The sequence below is a fragment of the Sander vitreus genome, chromosome 4, assembly GCF_031162955.1.
Source record: "Sander vitreus isolate 19-12246 chromosome 4, sanVit1, whole genome shotgun sequence".
In the NCBI taxonomy this organism is placed as follows: Eukaryota; Metazoa; Chordata; class Actinopteri; order Perciformes; family Percidae; genus Sander; species Sander vitreus.
The window spans coordinates 11,392,394-11,405,528 of NC_135858.1; the positions used below are offsets into that span (position 1 = coordinate 11,392,394).

Here is a 13,135-nt window from a genome sequence, read left to right on the forward strand (position 1 = left end):
CCCAATAACAATCCAGCGCCCGGTGGTCTGGTGGGTGTCCTGCATAGGATGCCTTCGCAGCGAAAGGTTTAGATTATTTCCCCCTCAAAATAGGTAATTGAGCATTGGCTGTAATATACATATATATATATATATATATATATATACAGTACTTTATATATAAAGTATATATAAATGATATACCTCAATCATCAGTAACGAGTTGGCAGAATTGGACAAGCAATTCCAAGGTCCTGCATCCATACAGTGCAGTACTGTCAATACAGTGAATACAGTCTTAAAGGTGGTACATGGGACCATAGAAACAGTGTCTGATAAACAGTATTACAGTAAAGGTGGTACATGGGACAACAGAAACAGCGTCTGATAAATAGTAGTACATTACAGTAAAGAATGATGATGAAATATTACATCCATAGATCATGTAGTGTAATTGGTTCATGCTCCACACTAATTGGTGACAATGAATCTCGTTGTCTTGAAACTTTCATGATCTAAACATGGAATATTGTTTGTCTGTTTCCATACAACTATGCAACAGTTACTTATCATTTTGAGTAGTTGTATCGATTTATAGTTAGATCATTGTAATGACATGTAATGTGTGAATTGCTTTTTCAAATAGTAGTACTTTGATGTTAAGTTGTGTCATATTGAACAGGTGATCTTTGTTAAATGAACAAATGATCTTTGGTTTATGTGTATTGTATCCAAGCAATTGAAAAAAGTGTTAGAGTTTTGAAAAATGTGTATTTTGATCATTGGTTGTGAGTTTTGTGTCTAGAGTTTTGAAAAATGACATCTTACAAAAAGGTAAGTGTCAATCTGTTGTGGTTTCTCGTCTGCTTCCATTCTGCAAGGCAGGCAAAACTGGATATGTTCAAATCTACATTGTGTCTGTTTACAGTAATTACAGTTGGTTTGATGAGGCATGATTGCATAATCTCCTAAAAAAACATTTTGTGTGTGTACTGTAAGACTGTCCTGTAGGTAAGAAAGGTAAAATGAAACATTGCAAGCATGCTGATAAAGTCAAACTTCCTGATGATGCAAACCTTTCTCAGTAACTGCTGTGTCATTCAGTAACTGAGAGTCTGAATGTGTGTGTGTGTGTGTGTGTGTGTGTGTGTGTGTGTGTGTGTGTGTGTGTGTGTGTGTGTGTGTGAGAGAGAGAGATAATGTGTGCTTGTGTGGACAGTAACTCTGTGGGTATTACTGTAACCATTTCCCCTCTCATACTCAGAAGTTTGAAGTGTGTGTGCAAAAGCAGCCATCTCAATTTATGCGGTACTTCAAACAGTGCCGTGCAATTTCCATTAATTTCATTATATTTTTTAACACAATGTCATAAAGAGAGGTTGCTGTTAATAAAAAATGTACCTTGTTCCTTGTTTGACCTCACACTGAAACTATTTTTCATCTGGATTTTCAAAGCTCAAAAGTTGCATCATTTTATTACTTACCGCCTGCACTTCAGGATGGGGGACTTGCAAGAGACGGATTAAACACAATTAGGAGTCTACAGTCATGCAACCACCTCTATTATGGTAATATTCTGTTAAGTAATGGGTAGAGCAGGACTTTTTCATTTGCCTCTCTGTGTCACCAGTCATGTCACCTAACATACTTGTGGTCACATCATCAGGTTGTGATTATGGTTGACACAGATCTACGTGTGTTAACAGCAAAGTGATTATGTGCAGATGTCACAGACCAAAATGAGATCTGTCCATCATTAGTCACAGTAGTGGCTTTAGGGAGTAGTTGTTAAGACGTGGTTACTGGTATATAATCACTCACCTGAGTCACACACACACACACACACACACACACACACACACACACACACACACACACACACACACACACACACACAGGCGATTGGTTGGAAAACATCACTCCCTTGTCTGTTGGAGGGGAAGGGACTTTAAAACAGACCCACCTGAGTAATTTGAGTTTCTTATACAGACCATTAACTAGCAAGGACATGCGGGAATACAGCTGGAACAGTTTCAAGGACTTAATTTTCACAAATCCTGCTGTTGTCGACCAGGTAGGATTACAAATCAGTTTGACCAGATTTTCACTCGATAGTTTACAACACAATGGTTACGTTGGAAAAGACTGTATTTCTGATAATACAATCTAATGTAATCTAGTGAGGAACACAAAACAAGCCGTATTGCTTGCTTATGGAATATAAATACCGTGTTTTCTGTTTTTAATTGTAATAACTTTAGAAACATTTGTTTTTATGACGTGCTGCACAAGAAGTACACAGAGAAAGTGCAAATATACAATATATTCACCAAACACTACACAAGACCAATACTGCAGACTGAGGAAAATATAATTTATTTCTCTCCATATCCCAGTTTTCATGCTACAGTACTACAGTAGTGTGCATAACACTGTTAGCTCAGCAAACAACAGACAAATATAAAATACTGTATCCAGTACAGGCTACAATTACAGTAAAAAAAAAAGAAGGAAAAAAAAGAAAGATCTGAAAAAAACTGAAAATACAGTACAGAAAATACTAGACTTACCTGCTGCATTTTTTATAGTGCTTAAACCTGATTGGTGTGTCTATAATTAAGCAATCATATGTTTGCGCACCTGATGGCTGTGTTTCACAGATTGGCTCATAGGTTTAGTAAATTGACAGTCAGTGCTTTGGAATTGGAAAAAGTGTGAGGCTGACATTGTGCTTATAGTGGTGCACATCTGGGCCAATGTTTTGCTCCTTGAGGTTTTGATAATTGTGTAATACTTTTGATTTCAGTGTGTAAGCAATCGACAAAAATGTGACACCCAAGTGAAAACAGCCTATATTTAATTTTTTAAACATGCACTGTATTCGTTCTAGCAGTGAGGAGTAATAACTGTAGTCAAAATAATCAGCAGTACAATCGGCTGCAGTAGTGACTCAGCACACAGCTGAGAAACACTGTTGATATCTGTAGAGCTTTGTCAAATCTTATCTTATAGCATCGCAGAAATTTGTATTTCATTGTTCTAAACCTTACTGTTCTCACTGCAGTTGATTTTTTTTATTACAACATCTGAGACAATTTACAACTTTTACCACTTTAATAAGTTTTGAACCTTTTCAATGAGCAGGACCCACATGTGAATAATGGTGATGAGAATACTGAGCGTGGGAACTGGGCCAGCAAGAAGGAATACATCCTCTCTATGATCGGCTATGCTGTTGGACTGGGAAATATCTGGAGATTTCCATATTTGGCCTACAATAATGGAGGGGGTACGTATTTGGTGTCTAATGCGTGTTAGTGTTAGAAATCCTGTTTGATAGCACCACTGTTAATATTGTATTTAATCCGTCACTTTGAGCAGGTGCCTTTCTTATCCCTTACTTTGTGATGTTGGTGTTGGCTGGAATTCCTCTTTTCTTCCTGGAAAGTGCCTTCGGGCAGTTTTGCAGCCAAGGACCAATTAACATATGGAGAGCAGTGCCTATCCTGCAGGGTAAGACTGTAAGGGTAAGAGGGTAAGCAGGGTAAGAGTTTTGTGAAACATCAGTTGGGTACATCTGAAGATGTCAAACATGAGGGATTTAATGAGGCTGTTGGTCAATGGTCTACGGTGGCCGACAGGGGCAAATGCCCTGCAACTTAAGAAAACACACCCAAATAGACAAAACACAAGCAAATTAAGAAAACAACTTCATTAATTTGACAACATGTGCAGCATTCAGCAAACGAGCTGCAAATAAAAAAACGATGCAAAAAGAAAAGCACGCAAACTCTGAAAAAAGAAGTGATGCAAAAAGAAAAACATCTTCATTAATTTGACAACACATGCGCAGCATTCAGCAAAAGCGCTGCAAATACACACAACACAACCAAATAGATAAACGCGCTGCAAATAAAAAACGATGCAAAAAGAAAAGCACACAAACCCCGAAAACAAATGCAACAAAAAAACACTGCATCCAGATTACACAACGGAAGTTCTCCAGATCTCTAGAGGGAGCAGCTAGTGGAACAGCTGGATTTTCGACCCCACGGGGAGAGAGCGCTCTGACTTTTTATTAGAGTCGGGTATGGCTGCAGCCTGGAGAACTCCATAGACTGTATATTAAATTAATATTATTATTATTATTATTAATAACATAATATATTAATAATATACAGTCTATGCTCCCGTCTCATGCCCTCCCGGCTGATGCCATCCCCGAGCGTCGGCTTTTCAAAATAAAAGCTTGCGTCTGGTCCGCTATGTCTTTGTACTTTGGTGTGTTGGATGTTTGTGAACTAAACAGTACGGCAATCATGCTAATGAATACAATAACTTACTTACAACACGTTGGAGTTAGCAAAGCAGTTTTGTGTTTATATGTGCGAGCGGGATTTATTCAGTTTGATAAATCCCACGGTAAATTGGCTGGTTTACTAAACAGGGAGGGACTATAAATCCTGTCTGTTTTTTGTATTTCAAGAGTGAATTCTCCACAATATGAATACAGATTGATCACTTATTTTGTTGATAACTGTTGTATAATCACAATTACACTTGAGGAGGCCTATACTTCAGTAATGCGCCTTTCGGAACTCAAAATTAAACCCTCTCATGTAATATGGCTTAAACAAACGTCAACGTTAAATGCTGATGCAGTTTTAAATGTTTTATCTCCACGAGTTTACAGACGTCTCTGCTGATTGGGTATCACCTGTGACCTGAGCCGAGACACACCCACCAAACGAGAGAAAACATATCTCAAACGTAGACTTAATATTTACAGTCTATGCAGTTGCTCTCTCTCTCTCTCTCTCTCTCTCTCTCTCTCTCTCTCTCTCTCTCCCTCTCTCCCTGTGGGGTCGAAAATCCAGCTGTTCCACTAGCTGCTCCCTCTAGAGATCTGGAGAACTTCCGTTGTGTAATCTGGATGCTGCGTTTTTTTGTTGCATTTGTTTTCTGGGTTTGTGTGCTTTTCTTTTTGCATCGTTTCATATTTGCAGCGCGTTTATGTATTTGGTTGTGTTGTGTGTATTTGCAGCGCGTTTGCTGAATGCTGCACATGTGTTGTCAAATTAATGAAGTTGTTTTCTTAATTTATTTTGTCTATTTGTGTGTGTTCTCTTAAGTTGCAGGGCATTTGCCCCTGTTGGCCACCGTAATGGTCAACTGTGGAACCAAAACTTTTTTTATGACTCCTTACCTAAGCAACAGTGGCTTGTAACCTCTCTCTCTTGCTCTCCAGGTGTTGGTGTTGCCATGGTTATGGTCACTTTAATAGTATCAGTTTACTATAACGTCATCATCGCCTACAGCCTGTACTACATGTTTGCCTCCTTCCAGTCTCCTTTGCCGTGGTCCAGCTGCCTCAGTCAGGCTGACAGTAACTGCAGCAACACGCCAATAGGTGCTTTTTTCAGTTGTGGGTCAAATCTGCTTTTTGGTGAAAGCTAATGTGTCATTCTCCTGGAGTGGGGGTGCAAGAACAATGACAAGATGACATAATCTGATATAAATGAAAGATTGAAATGTATGCTAAAAACAAAACCTGTAGTTCAGTGCATTTTTTTTATCAGTATTATGGTGCATTCTCAGCTTCAGGTCAAAGCTAAATAATAAAATAACTTATCCATTCTGGGAAATTAATGCTTGTAAATTACCTTTTTTTACTTTTCTAGTGTACTGCAATGTAAGTGGTTCTTTAGTGGCCAACTGGACTCAGGGAAACCGCACTTGCCCTCTATCCAACATGATCACAGTTCCATTGCAGAGCCCAAGTGAGCAGTACTGGGAGTAAGAATCACACACTCGTACAAACAAGCACATATACACACACTTGTCATACTGCTGTGGCGTACAGTCAGATTTCTCTCCTCCTCAGTCGTGTGGCTCTGCAGAGATCCAGTGGTCTGGATGAAACCGGACCCGTAGTTTGGCACTTGGCCCTCTGTCTGCTGCTGAGCTCCATGATTGTTGCTGCAGCGCTCATCAGAGGCATCAAGTCATCAGGCAAAGTAAGACAACAACGTCAACAGTCCAAAGTCAGGGCCAATGCATATATGAAGCCCACTGCAAAAATCAAACAGTCATTTTTATCTGAAGGGTTTCCTGCAATACAAAGCAAGCAAATCTCTCATTTAGCCAGATGACGAAAAAACTTGATCCATGCTCAGCTGCCTTGGTACAGCACAGGGAGTATATTGACCACTATCTGAAAGCATGGAGGTTGTCGATATGACTAGGTAAGATGCATGTAAATTGTTGCGCCCAACACTGTTGAAATTTACAGCTATATTTCTATTTCTTTGCGGGAAAACCCAAGGGGGTAAGCTTCGCTTCAGAGCTCGAACCTCCTTTGGCGCCATTTTGATGCTACAAAGCGATCACCCGATGTTAGCATTCCATTGACTGCCATTCATTTTGACGTCACTTTGACAGCAAATAACTTTACATTTGAAGCGTTTAAAGACTTTATTTGTCCATTGTTTATTTCTAAAGAAACATGACAATGTATAAAAGGCTCCATTACCTTGTACCTCACGTTATGGCTCCGTAGTAGACGTTTTTGTAAAAATAGGCTAACGATTGTGTCATAACCACGCGACTTACTGTCGCATAGTAGAGGAATTACCGTATAGTACCGGAGAAGCTCGCAGGCAGTTTCGTCTTACATTAGCTGTTTACGTTTAATTACTAATGTTAACTAGCATTTTAGTTAGCAATAATTAGCATGTGTCCATGTTATCTCCTTACATATACCTATGCTCTCTGTCTCTGCAAGATTGGGAATGATTGAGATTTCTCTTGGCACAGCTACCAGAAGACTTACAACTTTCTCTCTCAGTTGGAGGCTGCGCAGTAACGCTCAGCGCTCACCGGAAAAGAGCTTCTTATATCCTTCACTGGTCTCCGTCCAGAGCAACGGGATCTGTTGGTCCATTCTTATATACTGTCTATGGGAAAACTACCTTCACCTGCCATTTTTATCGACTCGCTTTTGAGTCTGAACTTTCCGCGAAGCTTGCACAGAGATTAACTGCAGAATTGGGTTGTAGGTTGCCAGGTTGAGGTGACAAATGAGTTGAAGATTGTATATGGTGTGTGGATTGTGTGAATAGGATGTGTTTCATACAAGATCTGGCAACTGGTCAACATTATACAAACATATTGGACCGATTATTTATAAAGGAGTTTGGGCCATGCAAATTATGGGAGTTTCCTGGGAGAAATAACAAACCGGGAGGGGTCCGGGAGATAGGGCTGAAAAACAGGAGAAACCCGGGAAAAACGGGAGTGTTGGCAGGTATGGTCTACAGTCATGCTAGAATCTTTGTGAGGCTGTATTTAGCTCAAAGTACATTGAGCTAAATGCTGATCAGCATGCTAAAATGTTCACAATGCTAACGCACAGATGTTTAGCAGGTATAATGTTTGCCAAGTTTACTATTTGAGTTTAGCGTGTTAGCATCCTAATCAGCACTCAACACAAAGTACAGCTGAGACTGATGGGAACGACATTAGCTTTGTCATTTACAGTAAAGTATTGGACAAACTGAATTTTTTACCTTCTGGTGGCATTAGAGGAAATTATTCAACATGTTAATTAGTGAACTTTAGAGTTGCTGATAGTCGGGTAGCTGTTTCCTCCTTTTACCAGCTGTTGTGCTAAGCTGAGCTAACCAGCGGCTGGCTGTAGCTACATATTTAAAGCTCTAGTGCGTAACTTTTTTATATTAATTAATGTCCGTTTCATTCAAGCCATTGCCAAATGAGTTGCTACAAAGCTAAATAAGACTATCAGCTCCACACAACTTTCTGTATTTCTGGCTATGTTTAGAAAATGTTGTCATCCGGCGACTTTCGCATGCAGAAACTCGAGTGAAGATAATTACCTCTTCTGAAGAGTCCATCATGTTTTTTTAATCCTCTGTGTCCTCCTTGACTACTAGCAACTAAATGGAGGAGCAGCAGTAACTACACACTATAGCTTTAACATATAATACAGATATGATAGTGGTTTTAATCGTCTCATTAACTCTTGGCAAGAAAGTGAATAACTATGTTGCCCAAAATATCAAACTATTCCGTGAAAATGTACATTTGTATGCAGATTTGAGAAAAAAAAAAAAAAAAACAGTTTTAGATCAGAATTGTGAGTGAATGCAAGATGCAGAGACGAAAAAGTACACACTAATTTGCATGGCAAAAACATTTACATTTGTAAGCACGCCCGCCGATAGGGGGGGACAAACGGGTCTGTTGTCCCGGGCCCAGGGTGGGGGGCAGAACTGGGCCCTCATTAAATTATGGAATAATAAAAAATTTAAAAAAAAATTAAAATAGGCCTATTTGTGGAATAACTATGTAATATTTGAGTTACATAAAAGCTTTTATTTGTTTTCTTCCTAATTGTCCTTGAAATAGTGGTCAAGAACCCCCCACCCCCAACACAAAAATGGTTTGGCCACTGATCACAATTTGATGTTGTCATTTGTTTTGAAGTTCAGTACGCTTAAAATGTCCACAAGTCCGGTGCTCAGAAAAGGAAAGAAAAGAGAAGAATAAAATAGAGGCCTTAGAGATTTTCTAAACAAATATTTAAAAAAAAGGTGGTGACGGTGAAGCTGGAACTAGTAAAGTCAACGTAGAGCAAGGTAAGAAACAGCGCAGCCAACGTTTACGATCCTTGTAACGTAACCTAACAGGCCAGCTCTAATGTTAACGTCCATTAGCTTGTATAAAACCGAAGCTACCCCAAAATGTTCATAAGCTACCCCAAATAATAATATAAAGACAGAGGCTCAACAAGCGCCCGCGTGCACACCTAACGATTGTGGGCGAGCGAGGTAGAGAGTGACTGAAGAGAGAGAGCGCCTGGCGGCATTAAAACAAAGCAGTAAATCAGAGGGGAAAAAAACGTTTTCGCAGATTTCTCACTCGAAACGCAACTCTAGCAAGCATCTCACTATCGCTCACGTTATCCAATTCATATTTATAAACAACACAAAAGTCGAAAGTTAGACAGCTAAGTACAAAGAGTCGATGAATATGAAGATGATCTTGTCTCGTCTCATTGGTGTAAACAGCATTGCAAGTGGCTGCAGGATTCATCACATCGGCAATCTTTGGTCTGAACTTGCTACTGCACACACAGTGAGTGATACAGAGTGAACAGGAGAGGAGAGGAAGAGCAGAGGAGAGGAACAGGAGAGGAGAGGAACAGGAGAGGAGAGGAAGAGCAGAGGAGAGGATTTTGTTTCCCGTAGTCTTCCTAATCACGACCGCCCCGTTATTGTGGCGCGTCCCCAGCGGCCGTCCCCCGCGGCCATCTCCCGCCATGTGAGGCGTCCTTTCCCCGTAGTCGCGTCCCCAGCGGCCACCTTGCGGCCGCCTCCCAGCATATGGAGCATCCTTTTCAGCCGTCTCCCGGAGTGTGAGGCGTCCTTTGCCCGTAGGGTATTTCGTGCTGGCCACCACTTAAAAAACGAGAAAAACGTCCCCGTGAACACGTATCAATAGATTAAAAATAACGTGACATTTACACGAACTGCCGTGAGACCGGGTTGGTATGCTTGGAACTCCCAGTAGCAAGAATATATCAAATGAAATTATATTTTTTTCTACAATTATTACTCTTGGATTTTGTCTTTACAGGTTGTGTATTTTACAGCTACATTTCCTTATGTGGTGATTCTGATTCTGCTGATCAGAGGTGTGACACTAGAGGGAGCCAGAGACGGCATAGAGTTCTACATTGGATCCCAATCCAATTTGACTAAACTGACAGAAGCACAGGTAGGGACTCAAATTTACCTGATTAACTGCAACACAGTACAGTAATCTAAGTCTTTTGATTCAAAGCATGACTGTGTGTTGTGTCTTTTAGGTCTGGAAAGATGCAGCAACTCAGACCTTTTACTCTCTCTCGATTGGCTGGGGTGGAGTCATGACTCTTGCTTCCTACAACAACTTCCACAATAATGTGTTCAAGGACTCATTTGTTGTAACACTTACTAATGCTGGTAGGAGCACAGCTACAGTAACATGATCATTTAAAGAAAGTTTTAATAATTTATTAAATTAAATAAACTATATAATATAAATTAATATTTATTATAATATATTTGTCTCATCTACTTTGCTATTTTCATCTTTTTCCGAGGTACCAGTGTGCTTGCGGGCTTTGCCATATTTTCAATCTTGGGTCACATGGCTCACATCTACAAAATGCCTGTTGGAGAAGTGGTGAAGGAAGGTCAGACAGACACACCATGTGGGCACCAAATACAGTACTAAAACATTTGGAAGACAGCCAGGTGACCTCTGATGTTTTGTTTCTTTGTCTTTGTGCAGGATTTGGCCTGGCATTCATTGCATATCCAGATGCTTTGTCTAAGCTTCCTATTTCCCCTCTTTGGTCCATTTTGTTTTTCTTCATGCTTTTGACTGTTGGTCTGGACTCTCAGTTTGCAGGAATAGGTGAAATATTAAGTTGCCATTCATACTTGCATAACATTAATAATGTTGCTGTTGCGATAGATTGCTGTATCCTGAAATCTCTCCTCCTGTCATTAGAGGTGATTACCACCTGTCTGCTCGATGCCTTCCCTAAAACCTTCAAATCCAAACGAGCTTTATTGACTATAACAACATCTTCCATCCTCTACCTGCTGGGTCTGCCTTGTATCACAAGGGTAAGGTTGTCTTAGTGTACTTTGGGTTATAGACAAAGGCCTTGTTAACCTACTAAGGAGTGTGTGTGTGTGTGTGTGTGTGTGTGTGTGTGTGTGTGTGTGTGTGTGTGTGTGTGTGTGTGTGTGTCTGAGATAGGCAGGAATATACTGGGTGACTCTAATCGACCAGTTCGCCGGCAGCTGGGTGCTGCTATTTTTGGTTCTCTTGGAGATCATTGGTGTCTGCTACATATATGGTAAATATGATAATTGGAGATATATGCATTTAAGGTAACAGAGAGCCCTCACACTCCAGCTGCGTACATGTCTGTATTGTTTTCATGCATTACAGGAGGCAACCGTTTTATTAAAGACATTGAGATGATGATTGGAAAAAAGAGTTTCACTTTCTGGCTGTGGTGGAGAGCATGTTGGTTCTTCATCAGCCCCTGCATCATAGTGGTGAGTCAAACGTCACACGATGACCCTGATGTAAAAGACTCTGGCAGCATCTTCCTAAATGCATATGTTGATGAGTGCCATCAAATCAAGAATCAGGAATTATTATTATTATTATTATTATTATTATGGCTTCAAAGGCTACATAAATTAATGGAAAAAGGTGTTGTTATTTCTGCCAGCAGCCACTGAATTTGTAGGAATTACAATTGAATTAAATCCAGATGTAATGTTTGTATGTAACTGCTTTTGAGCAAATTGAAAAAGTGAATAAATAAAACTGCCCCTTGTCTAAATTCAGGAAGTTAGTTTTGATCATGTTTGATGAATGAAACTGGCTGCTTTAGGTGATCCTGATCTGGTCACTGATGACATTTACCCCACCCTCTTATGGAGGAGTCCAGTTCCCAGTGTGGGGTTTGGTTTTGGGCTGGTGCATAGCTGTATTTATCCTCCTCTGGGTCCCTGTCATCGCTGTGTATACACTGATGAGAGCAGAGGGAAGCCCCTGGAAGGTGTGTATGTGTGTGTGATGATAGCTGGAAAAATTTAAATTACTAATGTTGTCTACATTTTTCAAAGCATTGCATTATTGCACAGCTTGAGATTTTATTCCATGAATTCAAAGACGTGACAGTGAAATAATGTAAATCTCTTACTTTCCACAGCGTCTGAAGTCATTGTGCTCTCCAGCTGAACAATGGCATCCCTACCTGGACATTCATCGAGGAGAACGCTACTCACAAGAACACTTCCGCCTCAGGATGAGGCCTAAAACCAAACCAGAAGTAAATGTAAATGTCATCTCGAGCTCATGGCTGTGATATGTGTTTTTGTGTGATTACATTTTCTTCCCTTCGGTGCAGCAGTGTAATCTGTGAAACTTTATACTGAAAGTTAAAGTTACATTAAGTGATTTGTGACAAACCATCCACCATTTCCTGCTAGGGCAGGCAGCTTGCAGCAATGTTGTGTGAGGTCATATGTTTACGGTAAACAGAGCAGAGCCATTTAGGACTCGACCACACAGACCAATGACCAAATACAATTGAAAAGTGTCTGAAAGCTACCTGGAATAATAGCATTTTTTTCAAGTTAAAGAAATAATTTGATTCAATGTGTAAATCAAACTATTGCTTAATTGGGCTTGAGAATCAGGTAACGGATCTTATTTTGTCAGTGAACCATGGTTTTATATTTATCTCACTGTCTTTAATCCAAAATGCTTATTTTCTGTCAGTAGTGACTGTATCAGTGATAATTTTTGTCTTTCTATGTCAAGTATATTTTCGTGTCAGTTAACTACATCTTTTGTTCCTCACCTCTGATATTCTACAATAAATAACTTATTTCTCCATGTCTGATGTCCAGCTGCTTTAAATGACATATTTATATAGATCAGATATTGCTAAATGTGTTAAAGGTCCAGTGTGTAACGTTTTTAATTGTTCATTCTCAAAATCTGTGTTGCCCATTCACAAACTTGTCCTTTTCATGAATATTTACCACCATCAATTCCAAGTAGTCCTATTGGTTTGAAATTTTACATTTGCATTTGCATGAACTGGTGTAGACACTCCATATTCATGCGCCATCTTGAAATACGTTAGCAAGTAAGGGACATACAGAACATACTGCTCCGCCTTTCGCGTTTTCGCTGTCACGTGATAAACTCACAGGTGCTGCTAATCGTCACTTCCCGGCCCCGGCAAGTTTGAAGAAGTCATGTTGACAAACAAATAATGGAAAGTAGTTTTGTGTGTGTGTGTGTGTGTGTGTGTGTGTTTTATTGTGCTTTGTTTGCTACTGTCGATAGGTTAACAAACCCTCCAGTACCAGTAGCATCTGAACTTTTATCCATCAAGGCCTGCAATGAATTTGCCTCCTTCGGTGAAAAGAATTCAGAAAATTTGACAAGCAGTCAGTGCCTCCATATCAAGTACAGGATATGTGTTGTCACAGTGTCCAGGCAAAACAAATTCCAATATGACGCAATTTTATATGATCAACCATAAAGACCT

General features: G+C 39.9%; 1 protein-coding gene across 1 annotated transcript; it reads left to right on the plus strand.

The window, feature by feature from the left end:
• The first annotated feature begins 1,987 nt into the window (after nt 1–1,987).
• On the plus strand, nt 1,988–12,402 carry slc6a14 (solute carrier family 6 member 14). The gene is made up of 15 exons (XM_078247414.1): nt 1,988–2,053; nt 3,124–3,268; nt 3,361–3,492; nt 5,228–5,389; nt 5,661–5,775; nt 5,864–5,996; nt 9,637–9,777; nt 9,869–10,004; nt 10,145–10,237; nt 10,336–10,461; nt 10,558–10,676; nt 10,813–10,912; nt 11,008–11,117; nt 11,462–11,629; nt 11,783–12,402. The coding sequence occupies exons 1-15, from the start codon at nt 1,988–1,990 to the stop codon at nt 11,936–11,938; spliced, it is 1,902 nt and encodes a 633-aa protein (XP_078103540.1). The 3' UTR covers nt 11,939–12,402.
• The last annotated feature ends 733 nt before the right edge of the window (nt 12,403–13,135 follow it).